The sequence below is a fragment of the Palaemon carinicauda genome, chromosome 40 (assembly GCF_036898095.1).
Source record: "Palaemon carinicauda isolate YSFRI2023 chromosome 40, ASM3689809v2, whole genome shotgun sequence".
Taxonomy (NCBI): Eukaryota; Metazoa; Arthropoda; class Malacostraca; order Decapoda; family Palaemonidae; genus Palaemon; species Palaemon carinicauda.
Genome location: NC_090764.1, coordinates 17,620,354 through 17,641,731, shown reverse-complemented (window position 1 = coordinate 17,641,731; position 21,378 = coordinate 17,620,354). Strand labels below are relative to the sequence as shown.

Here is a 21,378-nt window from a genome sequence, read left to right as displayed (position 1 = left end):
CTTATCAGACATAATATAAGCAATCATTGTTAGGGCTAAAATGTTATTATCCGATAAATCTCTCCTGATGTCACTTTTTTAATAACTATTTTTGTCACTTTTATTGTCACTGCTCTGATATATCACACTTTTGAAAGGATCCCATATATATATATATATATATATATATATATATATATATATATATATATATACAGTATATGTATATATATATATATATATATATATATATATATATATATATATATATATATGTGTGTGTGTGTGTGCTCGCGCGTATGATCCTCACTTTCTACATAACCAAATATCTTATTGCGTCAAGGAAAAATCAAACATTTCTCATCCCACAGGAAACAGCAGTGCGTCCTCGAGAGGACATTCTCCAGGATTTTCAAACCATTTGATGCCTTAGACAACCATTGCTCTCACGCATGATGCAATGTGTACCCTATTTGCTCTTACTAGGCATCACTCTGCAACCATCCCTTGCCCAGAACATCAGCAAGGAGGAAAATGTAACAGCTACTGTATATGGTAGGTCAAATTCAACCCATCCAGTTCATTTTGGATTTTCATACTCGCTTGGCTTTTTGTTATAGTTTTCTTGCTCTTGCTACACCTATTGATAAGCCTATTGGAAACGTCCCTGACTGGCAATCTGCTGGATTGGGGTTCGAGATATGCTCAAGCTTGATAGTTTTTCTTGTAGTATCTGCAACCTCACCATCCTTGTGAGCTAAGGATGGGAGGAGCTTGTATGTCTACCTGCCGATAATCAGCAGCTATTGCCTGGCCCTCCCTGGTCCTAGCTTGGGTGGAGAGGGGGCTTGGGCGCTGATCACACGTATGGTCAGTCGCTGGGGCATTGTCACTGTCTCTTGTCTCTGCCATTCAAGAACGACCTCTAGGGCACTAGTTGTTCTCTAGAAAACCAATCCTGTCATCTAGAGAAAAGTAAAAGAATTTCTTGATTCCAAAGGGTAAAATGCTCCAGCTTTTCATATAATGTACTCCGAACCAGAACAAGATAGATATTATCTGTTGAATAACTGATACGATTCAAGTAAGATGACTTGTACAAGTGACATTTATTATTATTATTATTATTATTATTATTATTATTATTACTTGCCAAGCTACAACCCTAGTTGGAAAAGCAGGATGCTATAAGCCCAGTAGCCCCAACAGGGAAAATAGCTCAGTGAGGAAAGGAAACAAGGAAAAATAAAATATTTTAAGAACAGTAACATTATTATAAATATTTCCTTTATAAACTATAAAAACTTCAACAAAAGAGAAAGAGGAATTAGATAGAATAGTGTGCCCGAGTGTATCCTTAAGCAAGAGAACTCTAACCCAAGACAGTGTAAGACCATGGTACAGAGGCTATGGCATTACCTAAGACTAGAGAACAATAGTTTATATATATAGTATATATATAATGAATGTGTGTATGTGTGTGTGCGTGTGTTCAGTGACCGAGCCATCACTCCACCCAATTTAGAACCAGTCCCGAACAAGCAATGGTTACTAATCACTAGTAATTTACACCAAAAGGAAATAAATTTTTAATCTTTATCTAAACATCTCGCGGTTTTGAAAGGTCCACACATGCTTTGTGGTACAATGCTCTTGCCCAGGGAGAAAAGAGGTACTTTCGCATAAGTTATTTGGGCACTTTAACACGTCAAAAATATAAGATATAATACTAGGCAGACAGTTAATTCTAATAGCCAGGCCTTCTCCATCACGAGGCTCAATACTACGCAGTACTCTAGAAGTTTTATTCCAGCTGTGACCAAGTTGTGGAATGATCTTCCTAATCGGGTGGTTGAATCAGTAGAACTTCAAAAGTTCAAAGTTGGAGCAAATGCTTTTTTGTTGACCAGGCGGACATAGTCTTTCTATAGTTTATTTATGACATTTGTTTTTGATGTTGTTGATAGTTTATTATATGACATGTCTGTTTTGACGTTGTCTCATATTTTAGAATGATTTATTGTTAATTTATTCTCTTCATTTATTTATTTCCTTATTTCCTTTCCTCACTGGGCTATTTTTCCCTGTTGGAGCCCCTGGGCTTATAGCATCTTGCTTTTCCAACTAGGGTTGTAGTTTGGATAGTAATAATAATAATAATATGGTTCCGTGCAACAAGCTAAAGCCCTGTTGAAACGATCGAGCATGCCTGACGGGCAAACAGTGATACCAGGCCACAATAGTTAGTGAAAATGAGGGTTGATGACGTCAGAAGCGGTTAAACTAAAGGCAGGGATCTGGCAACACTGAATGAATTTTTCATATAGAAAATAGATAAAGCATATATGTACTGTCATAAAAATAGATCAATTGTCGTTACATTACGGAAAAGTATTTTTTTCTTGGTCTAAGGAAATGTATGATATATATTTTATGAAGAAGTATTCATATTGGTATCATTATTACTAGCCAAGCTACAAACCTAGTTATAAAAGCAAGATGCTATAAGCCCAAGGGCTCCAACAGGGAAAAATAGCCCAGTGAGGAAAGGAAATAAGGACATAAATGATGAGAACAAATTAACAATAATTAATTCTAAAAACAGCAACAACGTCAAAACATATGCCACGTGAAAATACAAAGAATGGCCTTTTAAGTGGTGTATGAAATATGAATATTGCAATTATTTATACATGCAAAAACAAGCGACTCGGGTCAAACCACGGGTCTCAACGTGTAAATAGCTTATAATTTTCTTACCACTCCATAATAAATAATGCTATAAAAAGGTAAAAGCAGCAATGAAATGCTGAATAAATGTCCTATATATAGCATAGATAAAACCATTAGGTGTTCTCACAATAATGATTATGTAAAGTAAATCTGCAGTAAATTATATATATATATATATATATATATATATATATATATATATATATATATATATATATATATATATATATCCCCGCTCGTACTTTCACGTTTTGCCACACCTTGTGAAAATACAAAACAATTCCCTTCCACATGGTATAAGAGAAATAAAAAGCTGTTGTGGCCTGATTGGTAACGTCTCTGCCTAGTGCTTGCCAGTCCCGCTCAAACTCCTTAGTGCCACTAGTGTCTGTAACCTTACCATCCTTGTGAGCTAAGATTGGGGGGGGGGGATTTTCTGGGGGAGCCTATAGGTCTATCTGCTGAGTCATCAGCAGCCACTGCCTGGCCCTCCCTGGTCCTAGCTTGGGTGAAGAGTGGGCTTGGGCGCTGATCATAATATGGTCAGTCTCTTGGGGCATTATCTTTCTCCCTTTTCCTCATTCTTTCCCATCCCGAGTACCTGTCTCCGGGCTATAAAATGGATTGTATCCTCTCCCCATATTCCCAACTTCCCTATCCTTATCCTGAGCTGAGCTAGGGCAATGTCACTGTCCCTTGCCTCTGCCGTTTATGAACGGCCTTTAAACAAGGAGAATTCTCGCTACGTATTAAGAGTTTGCTAGACCAGTCCTACGTATGGATTGTTGCTATTTGTTTTCTGTTTTCTTTAGCTATGATAAGCAGCTCTTCTAGGAGAAGGACACTCCAAAATCAAACCATTGTTCTCTTGTCTTGGGTAATGCCATGGCCTTTGTACCAATGTCTTACGTTGTCTTGGATTAGAGTTCTCTTGCTTGAGGGTAAACTCGGGCACACTATTCTATCTCACTTCTCTTCCTCTTGTTCTGTTTAAGTTCTTACAGTTTACATAGGAAATATTTTTTCTAATGGTGTTACTGTTCTTAAAATATTCTATTTTTCCACGTTTCCTTTCCTCACTGGGCTATTTTCCCAGTTGAAGCCCCTGGGCTTACAGCATCCTGCTTTTCCACGTAGGGCTGTAGGTTAGCAAGTAATAATAATAATAATAATAATAATAATAATAATAATATTCGACTAGGCCATGAACCTGGCCTCTCGCAGATATAAATCTCGTTTTCCTTGAATGACGCAGCGATTTTTAGCAAACATTTCCGCTGAAATATGTATTGGACGACACGACAAAATGCGACATCGGATCACCAGAGGGTTGATGTTATCAGAACATCTTTAGAAAGCCATTATACATTTTTTTAATTTTCCAAACTGCCATTAATCCTTTCCTAGTATATTAGAAAGTGCTATTATTTTATGTTTTCTAATTTCTCAATGTTCCAACCATGAATACCTTTGGTTGAAATGCTTTTGAGAGAGAGAGAGAGAGAGAGAGAGAGAGAGAGAGAGAGAGAGAGAGAGAGAGAGAGAGAGAGGGGGGGGGGGGTAGCATGGGCATCTACAGGTGATTATTTGTAAAGCAATTCAAAGTAGTTCTTGTTTCATTGTTCACTTATTCATTTTGGTCTGAAATTTCTCTTTTTAATGTTCAACATTTAATTTCAGGTTTATCTGATCTGAATTAATAACAATATTAGAAAATCTGTTGTTCTGCTGAACCTCTCCTCTGTCCTTCCAGAAGCGGATCCGATTGTAACAGCGACGTTCCAGAGCGATGGCATTCCCACAACGACATCGTACCTGCTTTACAAAGGCGTCGTACCAGAAATGACCCAATTTACCGTATGCTTCCGAGTCAACTTCCAGCGGTTCAGAGATCGGAACTCGATAGTGTCCTACGCCATACCGGATGACGCTCATCACCTGTACATCTGTGAGTATAGTGTTTAGTCTTCGTTGTTATGTTCAACCTAACCTAACATTAAATCTGCAGCTCGGGGACTTGTCCCCTTCTGGGAGGGAATGGGTCTGCGTCCGTGTACCATTCCAACTCTATTGGGTTGAACCCGAGAAGAGCATCCGCTGTCACCTTGCGGATCAAATATAAACGATCTGCTGATAGGCGCCATTCCCTTAAGGAAGGGATGGCGTTTTTGAGCATGGTGATTCACTTCTTTCGTGTGTTCCTTTCGATACAAAAGATATCGCACATTAACACACACACACATTCGTTTTGTAGACTCTAGAAGAGAGTACTCGTTGATTACTCACCATAAAGTTGTCAGACCATCAATTATTGATACATTTAATGTTTTTATGTTGACCAAGCTGACATGAGTATTTTTATAGTTTATATAAGACATATCTGTTTTGACGTTGTAATGTTTTAGAATGATTAATTGTTAATTTTTTTCTCATCATTTATTTATTTCCTTCTTTCCTTTCTTCACTGGGCTATTTTGCCCTGTTGGAGCCCTTGGGCTTAATAAAGCATGTTGCTTTTCCAACTAGGGTTGTAACTTGGCTAGTAATAATAACAACAACAACAACAACAACAACAACAACAACAACAATAATAATAATAATAATAATAATATTAAGTAATTAATAACTTTCGAGGAATTGATTTCAAAAGCCTACTCCTCCCCTAATACTTGACCGATCTGCTTGAAAATTGGTATGTGTATATAAAAAGAATACCAGCGTCAATGTTCAGAGCCTGATTTCTTTATTTTTGTTTTGTTGATTAATAATCATTTAAAAAATAATCAACACTAGAAGTCCACTGATAACGGCCGTGTTTGGTGTCGTGTAAAACAGGAGACAGGTGCACTAGATTGAATGATTCTGATTAGTAATTAACGATTAATTGAAGTAAATAATGGATTTTCAAAGTTGACAGAAATCAGTCGTATTTGGTGTCAAATAAATAGGGGGGGGGGAGACAGGAGAACATAACGGTGCACAAGACAGAATGATTGTTACCGCCATTGGTTAGTAATTAACAGGTAATTAACGATTAAATGATGAGAACGATGGATTTTCAAAGTTTATAGAAAGCCGTCTTGTTTGGTGTCAAATGGAAGCGACGGGGGGGGGGGGGGGTGGATAAGAGAAGAGAAATTTACAACTAACAGAATTGTTAATGCTGCCTTTAATGATAAACCACAAAATTCATAAAATATTTACTGTCATTGCTGAAGTAATCAAGAAATTCATTAACTGGAATCAATGCACCCAGTGAGCTGGAACAATTCCAGTCGTCTTCAATGCAACCCGTGTTGCCATTCGTACGATAATTTTGGGTGAAAAACGATAATTTTAAGGCCCATGTACGATAATCCTGGGGAGCAAATCTGGCAACCCTGAATGCAGCCTTCCCATTGCAGTAGTTCATTCAAACTTGTTTTAAACTGGTCCCTCAGAAGGAATAGTGTAATAATGAGATCGTGCTTAGCTCATAGCAGGTATAGTTATCAGCATTCATGTTGCCTGTCCGGAGAGAGTCTTGTTTTTCCCAACATGAGCACTGAATTATCCGAGTAGGACTACCTTTATTAGGTTTGTTGATATTTTGTGGCACTGCATCAAGGACACAGTGGAAGTGACATTTCGATGTTTTTTTCACCAACTAATGTTGAGGCATAAGCACTGACAAGTGTCAAGAAACGTCCTTTTGCTAGTGGCCTGTAGCTGGTCATAAGTTTCTTATTGATACCTACAATTCAAGTAGTTTTGTTAGTAATTTGATCTTAACTTCAAAACCCAAACTGGGATTCCAAGAGGAATCATTTGGGAAGCCTCTCCGAAGTAAATTGTATCCCTCACCCAATTCCGTAGGAGCATCATTACATGGGAGGAGTGTCTCAATTAGATAGATGGTGTACCAGGGTGCGGTAATTGTGAGGAGTGTCTCAATTAGATAGATGGTGTACCAGGGTGCGGTAATTGTGAGGAGTGTCTCAATTAGATAGATGGTGTACCAGGGTGCGGTAATTGTGAGGAGTGTCTCCATTAGATAGATGGTGTACCAGGGTGCCGTAATTGTGAGGAGTGTCTCAATTAGATAGATGGTGTACCAGGGTGCGGTAATTGTGAGGAGTGTCTCAATTAGATAGATGGTGTACCAGGGTGCGGTAATTGGAATCACCAAGTCTCTATTGAGATACCAGTGGTGAACAGTTTTCCTGGGTCATCCTGAGAGGATGTGACTGCCAAAGAGTTATTTGTATTTTTCCTAGCTATATAAATCCGAGTCCTTTAAAGTTAAAAGTAGAATTTTCCACCTCAACCACCCCTCTCAGTCCCGAATTGAAAGTGAAAAGTAGAGCTTCTGTCCTAAACTATCACGTTAACATGTACCCTATTTTAAAGGACTCAGGTTTGTTTAAACATTAATTCTGAAATATTCTATTTTACATAAATCTTAAATATAACCTGAAACAAATTAAGGATTTTTTTTTTTCAATTTAAAATTTACCCCTCCTCTACCAACATGTTTTTACAGATGTTGATGAAGAAGACGAGATGCTAGTGTTGATCTGCTGTGACAGCCATGAGATTGTACACTTTGCCATATCTACCGTAGACCTCGCCACTTGGTATGCAGCTTGCATTTCTATGGACCTCGAGTCTCTAGAAGTTAAAGGAATCTGGGATTCTACTAGATTACATGCTGAAAATTTCATGATTAATTCCACCGACGCACTAGTCTTTTATGGAGGAGGAAGTCTTTATATTGGCCAAAAACAAGACAGAGTGAATGGGGGATTTTCGAAATTCCAGAGTTTTCATGGAACAATTGGGGATTTCAAAATATATGACTTCGTCTTGTCCTTAGATGAAATGTCTGCCTATCAGTTTCTTGAGGAGAATTATACTTCATTGGTCCCTGTCATCGACTTCGCCAACATCTCAGAACAATTCGAAATGAGTGAGGTCCAAACTGGAACATTGCCTAGCAAGGATGCAAGTCAAACAGAGTTTGAGCCTTATACAATTTTCTCACCAGAAATCCGGCCATTCCAGGAATCATTGCAGTACTGCAGAGCTATTGGGGGAGACATTAGTTACCCCATTGATGGAAAACAAAATACCAAAATTACTGAGGGAATGTTTCCATATTTAGATCAGTGTGGAATTGAAACCCAATTGGATACATTTTGGGTTGGAATCAAGAACGACTCTGTCGAAGGAACATGGATGGTTAAATACGACGGATACGACAAAGAATTAACATATGATAATTTCAAGAAATCATTTGGGACGCCAGATCATCACTGTGCTTCCTATATCACTGTCAAGGATGACATCGACATGTCGGGCAAATGGGAGTTAACTTCTTGCGAAGAAGAGAGGTGTGTATCTTGCACCATTTCAAGTGCCAAAACCTTCTATCTAAAGGGTCTATGTAAGAAGTCCTTTTTTGATAAGAAATATATAATGAATTGGTACAATAACGAAATGAATTTCACTGGATTTTTGTATTCGGCAATTAATTTTCACAAGCCAGAAAATAATGAAAGTGTGGATGACTTTGGATTCTGGGAGATCACCACTCACCGTAATGACAAAGCAAAAGCCATTCTCAGGAAGAAGTCATCAACACACACTCCTTTTGGGATAAATGAGTGGTGGATTGACAACGACAAATGTGGCGGAAGTTATACTTACGAAAAACTTAAGTTTTCTAGCTGCGACAAATTCAGTTTTACCTGCCTCGATGGAAGCTGTGTACCACGATATTTCAGATGTGATGGGTTGGTGGACTGTATTGATGCCTCAGATGAAATTGATTGTTCCCATGTAACCCTTCCAGCAACCTATGACCGCTACCTTCCCTCCCCAACTCAGCCGAAAAATTACGGTCATAACCCAATCAAAGTGTTGGTCAATATCGTCATACTGTCAATAAAAAAATTCAGTATCATAGGTTTTCAGATAGACTTAGAACTTCGCCTTGAATATACTTGGCATGACCTAAGGCTTGAGTATTTTCATTTGGAACGGAGTGTCTTGAAAAATAAAATAACTGAAAAAGTATGGGTACCCCCAGTGCATTTCCTAGGCGACGAAGATACATTTAGTGATGTCAAAGAAAGGACAAATGTGACTTGCGTCGTCAGAGAAGAGGAACCCGACTTCGATGAATATGACTCTGTAAGTGAAGGTAAGTCTGACATCCAGATTGACAGATTGATTTGGAGTTTTCTGGCATCCTGACATCTAAGGTCATTGACGCCGATATCATTTGTTATAAATTAAGAATAAAAGGGTATTCAATTTAAAACCATAAAAGCGAAGATGTCCTTATGAAATCTAAATAGCTCCAAAATAAATATAAAAATATCGCTAGTTTAGTACAACACATTCAGCCTAAGAATCTTGACAAGAATGAACTTGATCAAAATTGTCACTTCTGTGGAATAATGTAGATTATACATGAAATTTCAACAATGACTTGTGAAGTATGTAACCATCACAACCTAATATAAACTTTTTATGTTTCAGCTCTCACATACAGTGGTAAAAAAAATCCCCTTAAACTAGATAAAATTGTGGTGGTTTCGTCTGCCTGCAACTTTCAGCTCTTTGCCTTTCCTTTTGATATACAAACCTGCACGGTGGTAAGATTCTTAAGTTTTCTTCAAAACAATTGTCTGGTAAAGGAATTCTACATCAGCAAAGTCAATTAAAGTAATGAAATAAACATCTTTTATCTCTGTCATCTCGTAAAATTACACTAGAGTAGAGTAGGAACACAGATTCATATCAAATTTATAAAAACTGTTGACATTCTTTTGGATTTTAAAGCCCTATTGTGTTGACCATACTAACACTGCTTTAATTTCTTGTTTTGTTGTTTCCGCAAATGTTACTTAAAAGAACTGTGAGATGAATTTTAAAGATTTGCTATTATTGCAGGAACCATAATCTACTTTAAATGCATTTTTAGTGAATGCTGAGTTTAAATATATTCTAAGGGATTATTTATTCCTGGATGGATTGATTGATTTTTTTTTTTTTTATTTTGGGCGTTGTAAAATGTAATATCAATCAAATATTCTTAGGCCATGAAGTACCTTCCTGCCACATTTCATGATTTGATGAACAATTGTCGTAAAACATAAAATGTTTGGCATTCAAAAGGATCTACAGAATTGCCTAGAAATGCATGTCAAGGAGAATTGTGGGAAATCATTACCAGCATCTGAGATAACATCTTACCATATAAAACTCAAAATACTAAATTTAGTTGAAAAGCTTTATCATAGATCAGTGGTAAATTCTCTGTAGTATTTTGTAGATGGTTTTGTACAACAAATGTTACAAGTAACTACATAATATTTTGTTTTAGGATAGATCACATTTTCTGAAAACCCAATACCCATAGCTTTTTCTCTGGACTTTATAAACAATTTTGTAAAATAACAAATATTTATACCAAATCAGCAAGCCAAATCTGTATAACCATCAAAAGGCTTTGTGATTTAAAGATTCAGTGATTATCTCTCCTGAGGAAATTGTGTAATTCTCTCATTCCACCATGTTTTGAACATTATTCTCCTTAATGGTCTTTAGTTGCTTTTCCTCGTCTTAATTTGTAATACAAAAACTTACCATCGAATAAATTCATTATTCGAGATATGGATATTAACCTATGGCACTGTTGTTCAGCGAGTTCTTTGAAACTGATGCATAAGATTTTTCATAATTCTTACTTCTTCTTCTTCTTCTTTGTCTGAATCTTTTCCCACTTTTATGTGGGGTCGATGTTTCTGGCCAGCGTTCTCCATCTACCTCTGTCCCACACGTCATCACCGGTTAATCCTTTTGATCAAAGGTCATCCTTGATACAGTCCATCCACCTTCGCTTTGGTCTACCTCTTACCATCCTATAAATTCAGATCTTCCCAGACTGTACCTTTCTGTACTTAGTACTAGGAATCTAGTTAATTCTATCAGTATTGCCTAGAGTTAGACCGTCATAAGGTTCAATATTAACAGTATTTTCCAAGTTTTATTCCATCTATGATCTTCCTAATCTGGTGGGTGTTAAATCGATGGAACTTCAGAAATTCAAACTTGCAGAGAATGTTTCTTTGTTGAACAGGCTGACATTTGTCTCTCTTCATAGTTTATATATGATAGATTAATTTTAATGTTGTTACTGATCTTAAAACTCTTCGTATCAATTATTCAATACTTGTCCTGTAGTTTAGAGTATTTCCTTTCCTAGTATTATTATTACTAGCTAAGCTACAGCCCTATTTGGAAAAGCAAGATTCTATAAGCCAAAGCCCTCCAACAGGAGAAAATAGCCCAGTGAGGAAAGGAAATAAGAAAATAAATAAACGATATAAGAAGTAATGAACAATTAAAATAAAATATTTTAAAAACATTAACAACATTAAAACATATATTTCATATATAAACTATAAAAATACTTATATCAGCCTGTTCAACATAAAAAAAAACAACATTTCATGCAAGTTTGAACTATTGAAGTTTTACCGATTCAACTACCTGACAAGGATGATCATTCCACAACTTGGTCACAGCTGGAATAAAACTTCTAGAGTACTGTTGAGTATTGAGCCTAATGATGGAGAATGCCTGACTATTAGAATTAACTGCATGCCTAGTATTACGAACAGGATGGAACTGTCCGGGAAGATCTGAATGTAAAGGAGTGTCAGAATTAAAAAAAAAAAAATTATGCAACATGCACAATGAACTAATTGAACGACGGTGCCAAAGACTAATCTTGATCAGGAATAAGAAATTTAATAGACCGTAAGTTCCTGACCAACAAATTAAGATGAGAATCAGCAGCTGAAGACCAGACAGGAGAACAATACTCAAAACAAGGTAGAATGAAAGAATTAAAACACTTCTTCAGAATAGATTGATCACCGAAAATCTTAAAGACTTTTTCAATAATGCAATTTTTTGTGCAATTGAAGAAGACACAGACCTAATGTGTTTCTCAAAAGTAAATTTGCTGTCGAGAATCACATGTAAAATTTAAAAAGTCATACAAAGTTATAGGAAGATTATCAATGCTGAGATCAGGATGTTGAGGAGCCACTGTCTTTGACCTACTTACAATCATACTTTAAGTTTTGTTAGGATTCAACTTCATATCCCATAATTTGCACCATGCACTAATTTCAGCTAGATCTCTATTAAGGGATTCAGCAACCCCAGATCTACATTCAGGAGATGGAATTGATGCAAGGAGAGTAGCATCATCTGCATATGCAACAAGCTTGTTTTCTAGGCCAAACCACATGTCATGTGTATATAGTATGAAAAGTATTGGGCCAAAAACACTACTCTGAGGAACACCAGATATCACATTCCTATACGCTATGGTGCTCATCAACAACAAATCTTTGTGATCTATTACTTAAAAATTCAATAATGATGCTAAGAAACGACCCATCCACTCCCAAATGTTGAGTTTGAAAACAAGGACAAAATGATTAATAAGGTCAAAGGCAGCACTAAAATCAAGGTCAATCATACGAACTTCTTGACCACAATCAATGGATTTCTTAACAGCATTGGAGATTGTAAGAAGAGCATCACATGCTCCAAGGCCTTTACGAAAACCAAATTGCAAACTAGGGAACAGATGATTACCTTCAGCAAACCTATTAAGATGTTTTGCCCAAAAACGTTCAAAAACTTTAGATAATATGGGAGTTATGGAAATTGGGCGGTAGTAAGTTGGGCTTGAGCCAACAAAAACACATTTACATGGTGCAGTAACATTCCCCAATTCTCCAACAAGTGCTAAATGCTCCTCTTCTTGCTAACTTGTGAAAAATAACAGATAACTTTGGAGCTAATAAATCTGTGGTCTTGACAAAAAACAAAGAAAAAATACCATAAGCATCAAGGTCCATCAACAGAGCTTTAATTTCACGAGATTGAAAAGCGAACTAGTTAGTTTAACCTCAGAAAAACAGGAATGAGGAAGTTTGAGTTTCTAATTACTCTGCTTACTGTCAAATTCATCAGACAAAAGAGTTGTCTTTTCCTTTGGACAGTGAGTGACAGAGCCATTTGGTTTAAGTAAAGGAGGAACTGTTACATCTACACCAAAAAGTGCAGATTTAAGGGTAGTCCACCACTTATGCTCCTGGGTTGTACCAGAAAGTGTTTCTTTTATGGGTAAATTGTATTCCTAACTGGACTATTTTTCCAACTAAGATTGTAACCTAGGTATTAATGATAATATCTTGTTTCAATTGCTAGAAATGGGAAAGAATGTTGAGCGATTGTGACGCAGTTCCAATAGGCCCTGCTGCTTCCTCAGGTTACCTTGGTGACCGCTGAGGTAGTCGCAGTAGAGGACTCAATATATGAAGCTTCATTTGTGGTGGATAACCGGGGAGGATGGGCTGTGGCACCCTAGCAGTACCAGCCAAACTCGGCTAAATCCCACGTCAGGGTGGGGGAGCTAAGAGAAGAAAAGTTCCTCTTTTGTTCTTTTTTTATGTCATCTACCCCCCAAAACTGGGGCAAGTGTCTTGGTAAGCAGATACATAGACAAATGCTTTTCTGTTGAACAGGTTAACAAGAGTCTTGTTTCATAGTTTATATGTCATCATATCTTGTTACGCCAGTACTGGATGCATTGCTTGGCCGATTCATTGATGTTCAAGAGGTCTTGATCTGTAGATGTGAGTCCCAGTTCACGAAGGATGTGTTACATTGTTTGCAATGGATAGCCACACTGGCACTCATTAGTTGATGGAAGTCCCCATTTATACTGTAGGTGTTGCTCCCAGTCTTATCCGCAACGGTTCTTGCTCTATTCAACGTTACCCAGTCTGTGACCAAAGAAGGGGTATCTCATATAATTATCTCGACTATGCTGCCGTGTCTTATCATGGATGTCTACGAAAGTGTGGTGGAGCGATGCCCGCCAATCTGTAGGGTGCGCGAAGTGGAGTTGGTTTCAAGGTGTCGGTTATTATTCTACATGTGTTAAGTTCAGGATCTATTTTGTGGGTGTGGCTTGATCTTCCACATGTTGATGAGGCATATTCAGTAACAATTAGAGTTAGCAAGTTTGCCTAATAGATTGTTTCTCGTGGTAACTTTCGACTCGAGTTTCCTTACAAGTTCTGCAAAAGACAGAGTGCTGTCTAATATGGCTACCAGATATACAAGAAAGTCAGCATGATCAAGTCTCTCATTATTCCAAATGTTTAATTGTCTTTTTGCCTGATGGTTATTATGTGATTGATCTATTTCAACGTTGTTACTGATTTTGACAAATTTCATATTTTTTTCTTTTTCATTCATAGTTTATTTCCTTTATGCACAAGATTGCTTTCCCTGTTGGTACCCTTTCACTTATAGCATCCTGCTTTTCCAACTAGGGTAGTAGCTTGGCTGGTAACAATAATAATAAAAATGTCAACATCTAGACAGTTCTATAGATTTGTATAACTTACACAATTATATTAATCACATAACTTTTTCAGTAACTGTAGCAAATAAAATTTAAATAGCTTTCAGAAGACCTGTTTTATAATGTTCAATTTTCCCTTTTCTATAGAAAATGCAGATGCCCCATATTAAAGCCATAGAAGCAGGCTTGATTGCAAAGAATGTAACATTTACTGGAGTTCGTAAGCTGCTGCAGTATCATCTTGATAACGAAACCATCCACAACACCACCTGCGTATGTATAATTATATTATGTATACATAAGGTAGAAATGATTCTTCGTAAACATGCTATAAGACATATGTTGATGAGATACCTTTTTTTCTGAATCGAATATACTTCACCTTACATGTTTGAGGTCAAATTATTCGGTGGAAAAAAAAGAAGAAAAAAAAAACAGCAAATCATCCAAGTCGAAATCATTTTCTTGGTATCCAAAAGAAAACACATTCGTTATCGAGGAAGGAAAGGTTTTGAAGACTGATTTATTTCACATTATGACATATCTCTTCTTATCAAAATCACTTATCTAAGGCTTTCTGCTTCTGGGTCTAAATCAACGTAAAATTAGCCCATTCATTATGCATATTCGATAGGTTTCTATACTTTCCCTTTCCGTTTTATTCATCCTGCTTTAAACAGATTATACTTGAAAGAGAATTCAACACAAGACTCACGTTTATCTTATACATTTAGTCTTCGCTACTTAAGAAAAGCTCCGTGATACTAAAATGGTTTTTGAATAACCTGATGCCCATGGCTAACTCAGACCTAAAGAAGAAGAAGAAGAAGATTGGCAAGTCTGAAGGCATCTTAGCGATGTGTAACCTCACTTCATTGTTTTGATACTAGTGTACGTGACCCGTAAAAGATGACGTCTAAATATTTAAGACATATATGCACACACAGATTCAACCCTTCCTATCCCATTTCCTAAAAATAGCTGGCTGACTTGGCAATTTGAGGGAGAGTGTGGTTTCAAAGTCTGTTTCAATAGGGTATGACTACTCCTTTTTCCCCCCCTGAGCGTGACAGGAGATGAGGGATGGGGTTTCAAATGTGCCAGAAATCTTAACTGTTTACTATTCCATCTAAGCTCATTTTCGACCCTCTTTTCAAGAATAAAACGACGAACACGGTATAGACTTCGTTACTGAGAAAATTCCCTTTTAATTTCCGATTTCTTCTCCCATTTCCAGAAAGACGATACTGAAGATACAGGCACCAGTTGCATCACCATCCTGCTGACCTTTTCTAACCTGTCCACGTACTTCCTCTCATCCACTTATCTTCCTACGTTCATCGTGACAGCGATTGGCTACATGACCTTTTACTTTCCAGTGGATGATTTCAGTGACAGATTCATCGTCAGCCTCACGGGGCTTCTAGTCGAGGCTGCCTTCTTCATGCAGGTAGTGTCTGTATTTGGGTCCCAAGTACCAAGATTATAATGATTTTACATTTTGATATTAGCTTTAATATAACAATTTTACACCTTCTCCCTCCACATCTGTCGTAGACAATCCACCACTTATTTATCTCCAAAAGGAGTGTGTGTTGGTGACTTCTTGAGAGAGGCTCTTGCTTTGTTATTACCTAGAGTGGTGATCTCCCAGAATCCAAAGTCATCCACACTTTCATTCTTTTATGGCTTGTGTCAATTAAATGCCGAATACAACACTCAAGTGAAATTCATTTCGTTACTGTACCAATTCATTATATATTTCTTATCAAAAAAGGACTTCTTACATAAACCCTTTAGATAGAAGGTTTTGGCACTTGAAAAGAGGCGAGCTTAACGCATTGGGTTGATTAAACTCTTCCCTTTTGATAAATAAATAAATGTAAGAGTTGAAGAAAGGATAGTATGGGGGTACTCTTGGTGATAGTGTATCAATTTTCTCCTCTCCTTCTCCTGTCCTTAAGTTTGGCACTCAATCAATTACTTGAGTAATTACTGATGATTATCTCATCAACTTAGTCATGTAAGAAAGCTATTACGTCAACTCGTCTATCTGCCGACATCTGAACAGTTATCGCGAAGACGTCATTTATTTTAGCTAAATATACACCTTCTTCAATACTTGGAATGGATATACTGTAAACATACTATATTTCCTATTTTTTATGGTTTTGTAAATTGCTACCGATTTTCCAAGAATTCTTTTATTTTTTTTTTTTTATCAAACCAGAAACTACTGGTTCAATATATAAAAAGCATAGATCAAAATATTCTACATATTATGCCATGAAAATTTAAAAGGTGAGTTTAAAAAAGGGATGCATTGTTAAGGTTTTTGTAAAATAAGTATGTGAAAATTTCTGTTACGCCAATCTGAAAATATGGAATTAATAATGATAAAAAGAAGCTTTTCAAAGTATAACCCTGTAAGAAAGCTCTATATTTTACCCTGATTATTATTATTATTATTATTATTATTATTATTATTATTATTATTATTACAGGGAGGAGATTAACTAGCCCAATAAGTCAAGGTTAAGGCAGAGTCTTACAAACCGCGGCCCGATTATATTCGGGAAGATAAAACACAATTTATATTAAAACTATTGAATAAAAAAATTATAGTAAAAATATCAGATAAAAAAATTAATTGATAAGATAAAAATCTTTGATAAATAAATTTAAATCTTTCTTAAAAATGTTAAAATATTCAAAAGAGAAATTCTCTGAGTCCTATATCATGTCAAAAAACTTTTCTTACCAAAACACAACTTTCTTTTAAAAACATCATAATCCTTAAAATATGTTATATGGTTAAACTACTGTCACACTCCTTGCACTTGCACATACTAATTTTCAGTATAACATAATATTACTGATTAAGAATAGACTGATGACCGAGAATCTTAAAAGACTTTCTCAATAAGCCAATTTTTGTGCAATTGAAGAAGACACAGACCTAATGTGTTTCTCAAAAGTAAATTTGTTATAGAGTATCACACCTAAAATTTTAAAAGTCATATAGAGATAAAGAAACATTATCAATGCTGAGATCTGGACGTTGAGGATTAACTGTCCTCGACCTACTTACAATCATACTTTGAGTTTTGTTTGGATTCAACTTCATGCCCCATAATCAGCACCATGCACTAATTTTAGCTAGTTCTCTATTAAGGGATTCAGCAATCCCAGATCTACATTCAGGGGATGGAATTGATGCGAAGAGAGTAGCATCATCTGCATATGCAATTTCATGCCCCATAATTTGCACCATGCACTAATTTTAGCTAGTTCTCTATTAAGGGATTCAGCAATCCCAGATCTACATTCAGGGGATGGAATTGATGCAAAGAGAGTAGCATCATTTGCATATGCAACTTCATGCCCCATAATTTGCACCATGCACTAATTTTAGCTAGTTCTCTATTAAGGGATTCAGCAACCCCAGATCTACATTCAGGGGATGGAATTGATGCAAAGAGAGTAGCATCATCTGCATAAGCAACTTCATGCCCCATAATTTGCACCATGCACTAATTTTAGCCAGTTCTCTATTAAGGGATTCAGCCACCCCAGATCTACATTCAGGGGATGGAATTGATGCGAAGAGAGTAGCATCATCTGCCTATGCATCTTCATGCCCCATAATTTGCACCATGCACTAATTTTAGCTAGTTCTCTATTAACGAATTCATTTGGTTTTATTTCATTCTATTTTATCTTTCTTCTTCTAGACAAGCTCATCCATCCCACAGACAGCATACATCAAAATGATTGACATCTGGTTCATGTTTTGCATTGTGTACTTCTTCCTCCTGATGACTAGCCTTCTCCTCATCAACAAATGCTTGGTAAGTGATGAATGTTTGGATGGAGAAATTTTGATAAATAAAATGAGATTAAGAAAAGTAAAATGACATTTTCTCTAGAAAGAAAAGTATTTAATCAGATAGTCCTTCCAGTATTAACTTATGCTTTAGAAACTTGGAGCCTTACTAAACCCTTAGAACATAAGCTAGTTACAACTCTGAGAACTATAGAAAAAATAATGATGGGAATAACACTAAGAGACAGAAAAAGAACAACATGAAACCGATAGCAACCTAAAGTAGGGAATATTCTAGGTCTTCATTACATGTTAAATTTTAAAGGAAAAAATAATCTAAATCCAAATGAGGAATGGGATTGATACAAATATGGTAGTGTCATTTACATAGCCAACTAACTTACTACCAAGAGGTAGCCAAATACTACGCTTTTACAAGTGTGCGCGACCCGTAAAAAATGACGGGTAAATAACTCAATAGATATGCACACACACAAATTCAATCATTCCCACCCCTTTCCAGTTTCCTAAGTAGCATATGACTACTCCCTCTCTCCTATTCAATGGATGGGGGAGACTGAATTATTATGTTTGGTAATGCAGCTAAGCGTGATCGGAAACACTCGGTACACTCCGCATACTATTCTATCTAATTTCTCTTCTCGTTTTACTAAAGTTTTTATAGTTAATATAGGAAATATTTATTTTAATGTTACTGTTCTTGAAATTTTTAATTTTTCCTTGTTTCCTTTCCGCACTGGGCTATTTTCCCTGTTGGGACCCCTGGGCTTATAGCATCCTGCCTTTCCAAGTAGGGTTGTAGCTTAGCAAGTAGCAATAATAATAATAATAATAATAATAATAATAATAATAATAATATTTATTCATCTATATATGATCTTATCTTGACCCTCTGACACCCACTGGATGCATATGGCCTCAATGCCTTCACCCCATAAGTCTCTTTCCAGAGCTCAACCCAATTCTCAGATCCAACCTCCATCCGCATTGTCATCAGCCACGTTTCTCTTGATCTACTTATAGAGCCAGACACTTGCTCTTTATTCTATAGGAATGATAATCACAATATCAGGAAAAGAACACGACCTTGAGGAACCCCAGGAATTTCTTCCCTGTAGTCAATTGCTACAGTTAGAAAATGAACATTGGTACTAGGAAATGATCTTCCAACTACTATAGTCCATTTCTTTTAGTGATGCATATTTGCACCGACTCGCGGCGGTGCCCTTTTAGCTCGGAAAAGTTTCCAGATCGCTGATTGGTTAGAATTATCTTGTCCAACCAATCAGCGATCCGGAAACTTTTCCGAGCTAAAGGGGCACCACCGCGAGTCGGTGCAAATATGCATCGCTAAAAGAAATGGACTATATCTGTTTGAGAGAGAAAATTAGGGTCTCGTGAATAATTCAGACAAAACAGTTCTAAAGTTTTCTTCTATTTATCCAGTTATGATCTAGCCTTGGGTATTATTATTATTATTATTATTATTATTATTATTATTATTATTATTATTATTATTATTATCAATACTAAAAAACAACCTTAGTTAGAAAAACAGGATGCTATAAGCCTAAAGGCTCCAACAGGAAAAAAATAGCCAAGGGAGGAAAGGAAGTAAGGAAATAAATAAACACGAGAAGCAATGAATAAAGAATATAAAATAATCTCCAGATGGAAATGTTCATCATATTTCCAGTCTAAAAAAAAATTGTGTTTTATCCACAGGAAAATTCCAGGAAAGAAAATAAATCCTCAGAGGAAGTGACCTTGGAGCCGTTAGCCATGTCCTCCAGAGGATGCTGCCAGCGGGCCAAGGGGATCCTGCCAAGGATGCTGCCCTCAGCAAACCAGCCAGACCAATGGATCAATGTAGCTTCCACAATGAACTGCTTTTCTAGAGCAGCTTTTCCTCTAGTATTTATAGGTTTCCTCATTGTTTACTTTAGTTACGCTCGGGTCCTCATCCATGAAAAACCTGTGGTACCGGATTTGGAAGAACCCAAGGTACTGGATTCGGAAGAACCCGAGGGATACCTGTTTTAGAGTAATCTTGTCCCTTATTTGGTCATTAGACTAAATATTTAATTAGGTATATGAAAAAAAAGACTTCTATACGCAACTGTTAGAATGTTTAAATCTGACTGTACACACCAGTTTGTCCTTATGTCATACTACAGTTCTTTCAACTATTGTGTTCATGTACTGTGTGTGTATATATATATATATATATATATATATATATATATATATATATATATATATATATATATATATATTTATATATATGTATATATATACATATATATATATATATATAGAGAGAGAGAGAGAGAGAGAGAGAGAGAGAGAGAGAGAGAGAGAGAGAGAGAGAGAGAGAGAGAGAGAGAGAGAGAGAGAGAGAGAGAGAGCCCGAGGTATACCCGTTTTAGAGTAATCTTGTCCCTTATTTGGTCATTAGACTAAATATTTAATTAGGTATATGAAAAAAAAGACTTCTATACGCAACTGTTTGAATGTTTAAATCTGACTGTTCACACCAGTTTGTCGTTATGTCATACTACAGTTCTTTCAAGTATTGTATATATATATACTGTATTTATGCTTTGTTAGTGTATGTATGTTTACATTATGTATTCATCTATTAAAAATCAGTAAAGTCTCGAAAAAAAGTAGTCATAAAGTGGAGTACAGAATGTCAGGGAAAGAAATGTTTTCCGAAAGAGAATCTAAACTTGCTTCTGCAATCTGACTAAGCGAATATAGAAAAGGAAATTCAACCTAAAAGCTCATACACTTATTACTAGTTAATAATATATTATTATGGTATAACAGCAATTCACCTTTCCGGTATATCTTGGCTTTTCATTACAAAGGCTTATTTAATTTAAAGACAATTTCTACCTTGAAGGAATAAATTGTTATTCACCACTATAATGCATAGCTATAGCTTCTGAAAATTAAATATATAAATGAAATATCAAAAAGATTATTATTATTGCCTTATAAATTAGTTAGTATTTGTCCCCCTTTATATTTTATTGCTTCATAAAATTTTTTTTATAATATTTACCATCAGTATTTGGACTACTTTTTAATCACTGATGTTGTATTATTTATGGAATTATCAAAGGCTAAAAGGCGACAATGATTGTCTAGCCAGCATTAAAACTTCACATGTTCACCAAAAAATAGCCTTACTTAAAGCTAGCCAAAGACAGTAGAGGGAAGACCGGAGAGTAGCTTGAATTTTTGCAAGCAATTTCCCTTGCTAGTAGGGCGCGTTGATAACAGATGGCGCTGATCTGCTCGGTCTTTTGATTACATCTGAACTTAAGAAAAAATAAAACGGTTAATATGAATTACGTTTGTCACT

The 21,378-nt window shown here is 36.2% G+C and overlaps 1 protein-coding gene across 1 annotated transcript; it reads left to right on the top strand.

Annotated features, from left to right (window-relative positions):
• The first annotated feature begins 356 nt into the window (after positions 1–356).
• On the top strand, positions 357–20,193 carry LOC137631985 (uncharacterized). Its single transcript, XM_068363971.1, has 8 exons — positions 357–534; positions 4,466–4,660; positions 7,235–8,896; positions 9,238–9,353; positions 14,306–14,431; positions 15,396–15,608; positions 17,893–18,009; positions 19,731–20,193. The coding sequence occupies exons 1-8, from the start codon at positions 432–434 to the stop codon at positions 20,046–20,048; spliced, it is 2,850 nt and encodes a 949-aa protein (XP_068220072.1). The 5' UTR covers positions 357–431; the 3' UTR covers positions 20,049–20,193.
• The last annotated feature ends 1,185 nt before the right edge of the window (positions 20,194–21,378 follow it).

Coding starts and splice junctions, on each gene's coding strand:
- LOC137631985 (XM_068363971.1), top strand. CDS start 432: ATGATGCAATGTGTACCCTATTTGCTCTTACTAGGCATCACTCTGCAA. Junction 8,897..9,237: donor ATATGACTCTGTAAGTGAAG/GTAAGTCTGACA, acceptor TTTATGTTTCAG/CTCTCACATACAGTGGTAAA. Junction 9,354..14,305: donor ATATACAAACCTGCACGGTG/GTAAGATTCTTA, acceptor CCTTTTCTATAG/AAAATGCAGATGCCCCATAT.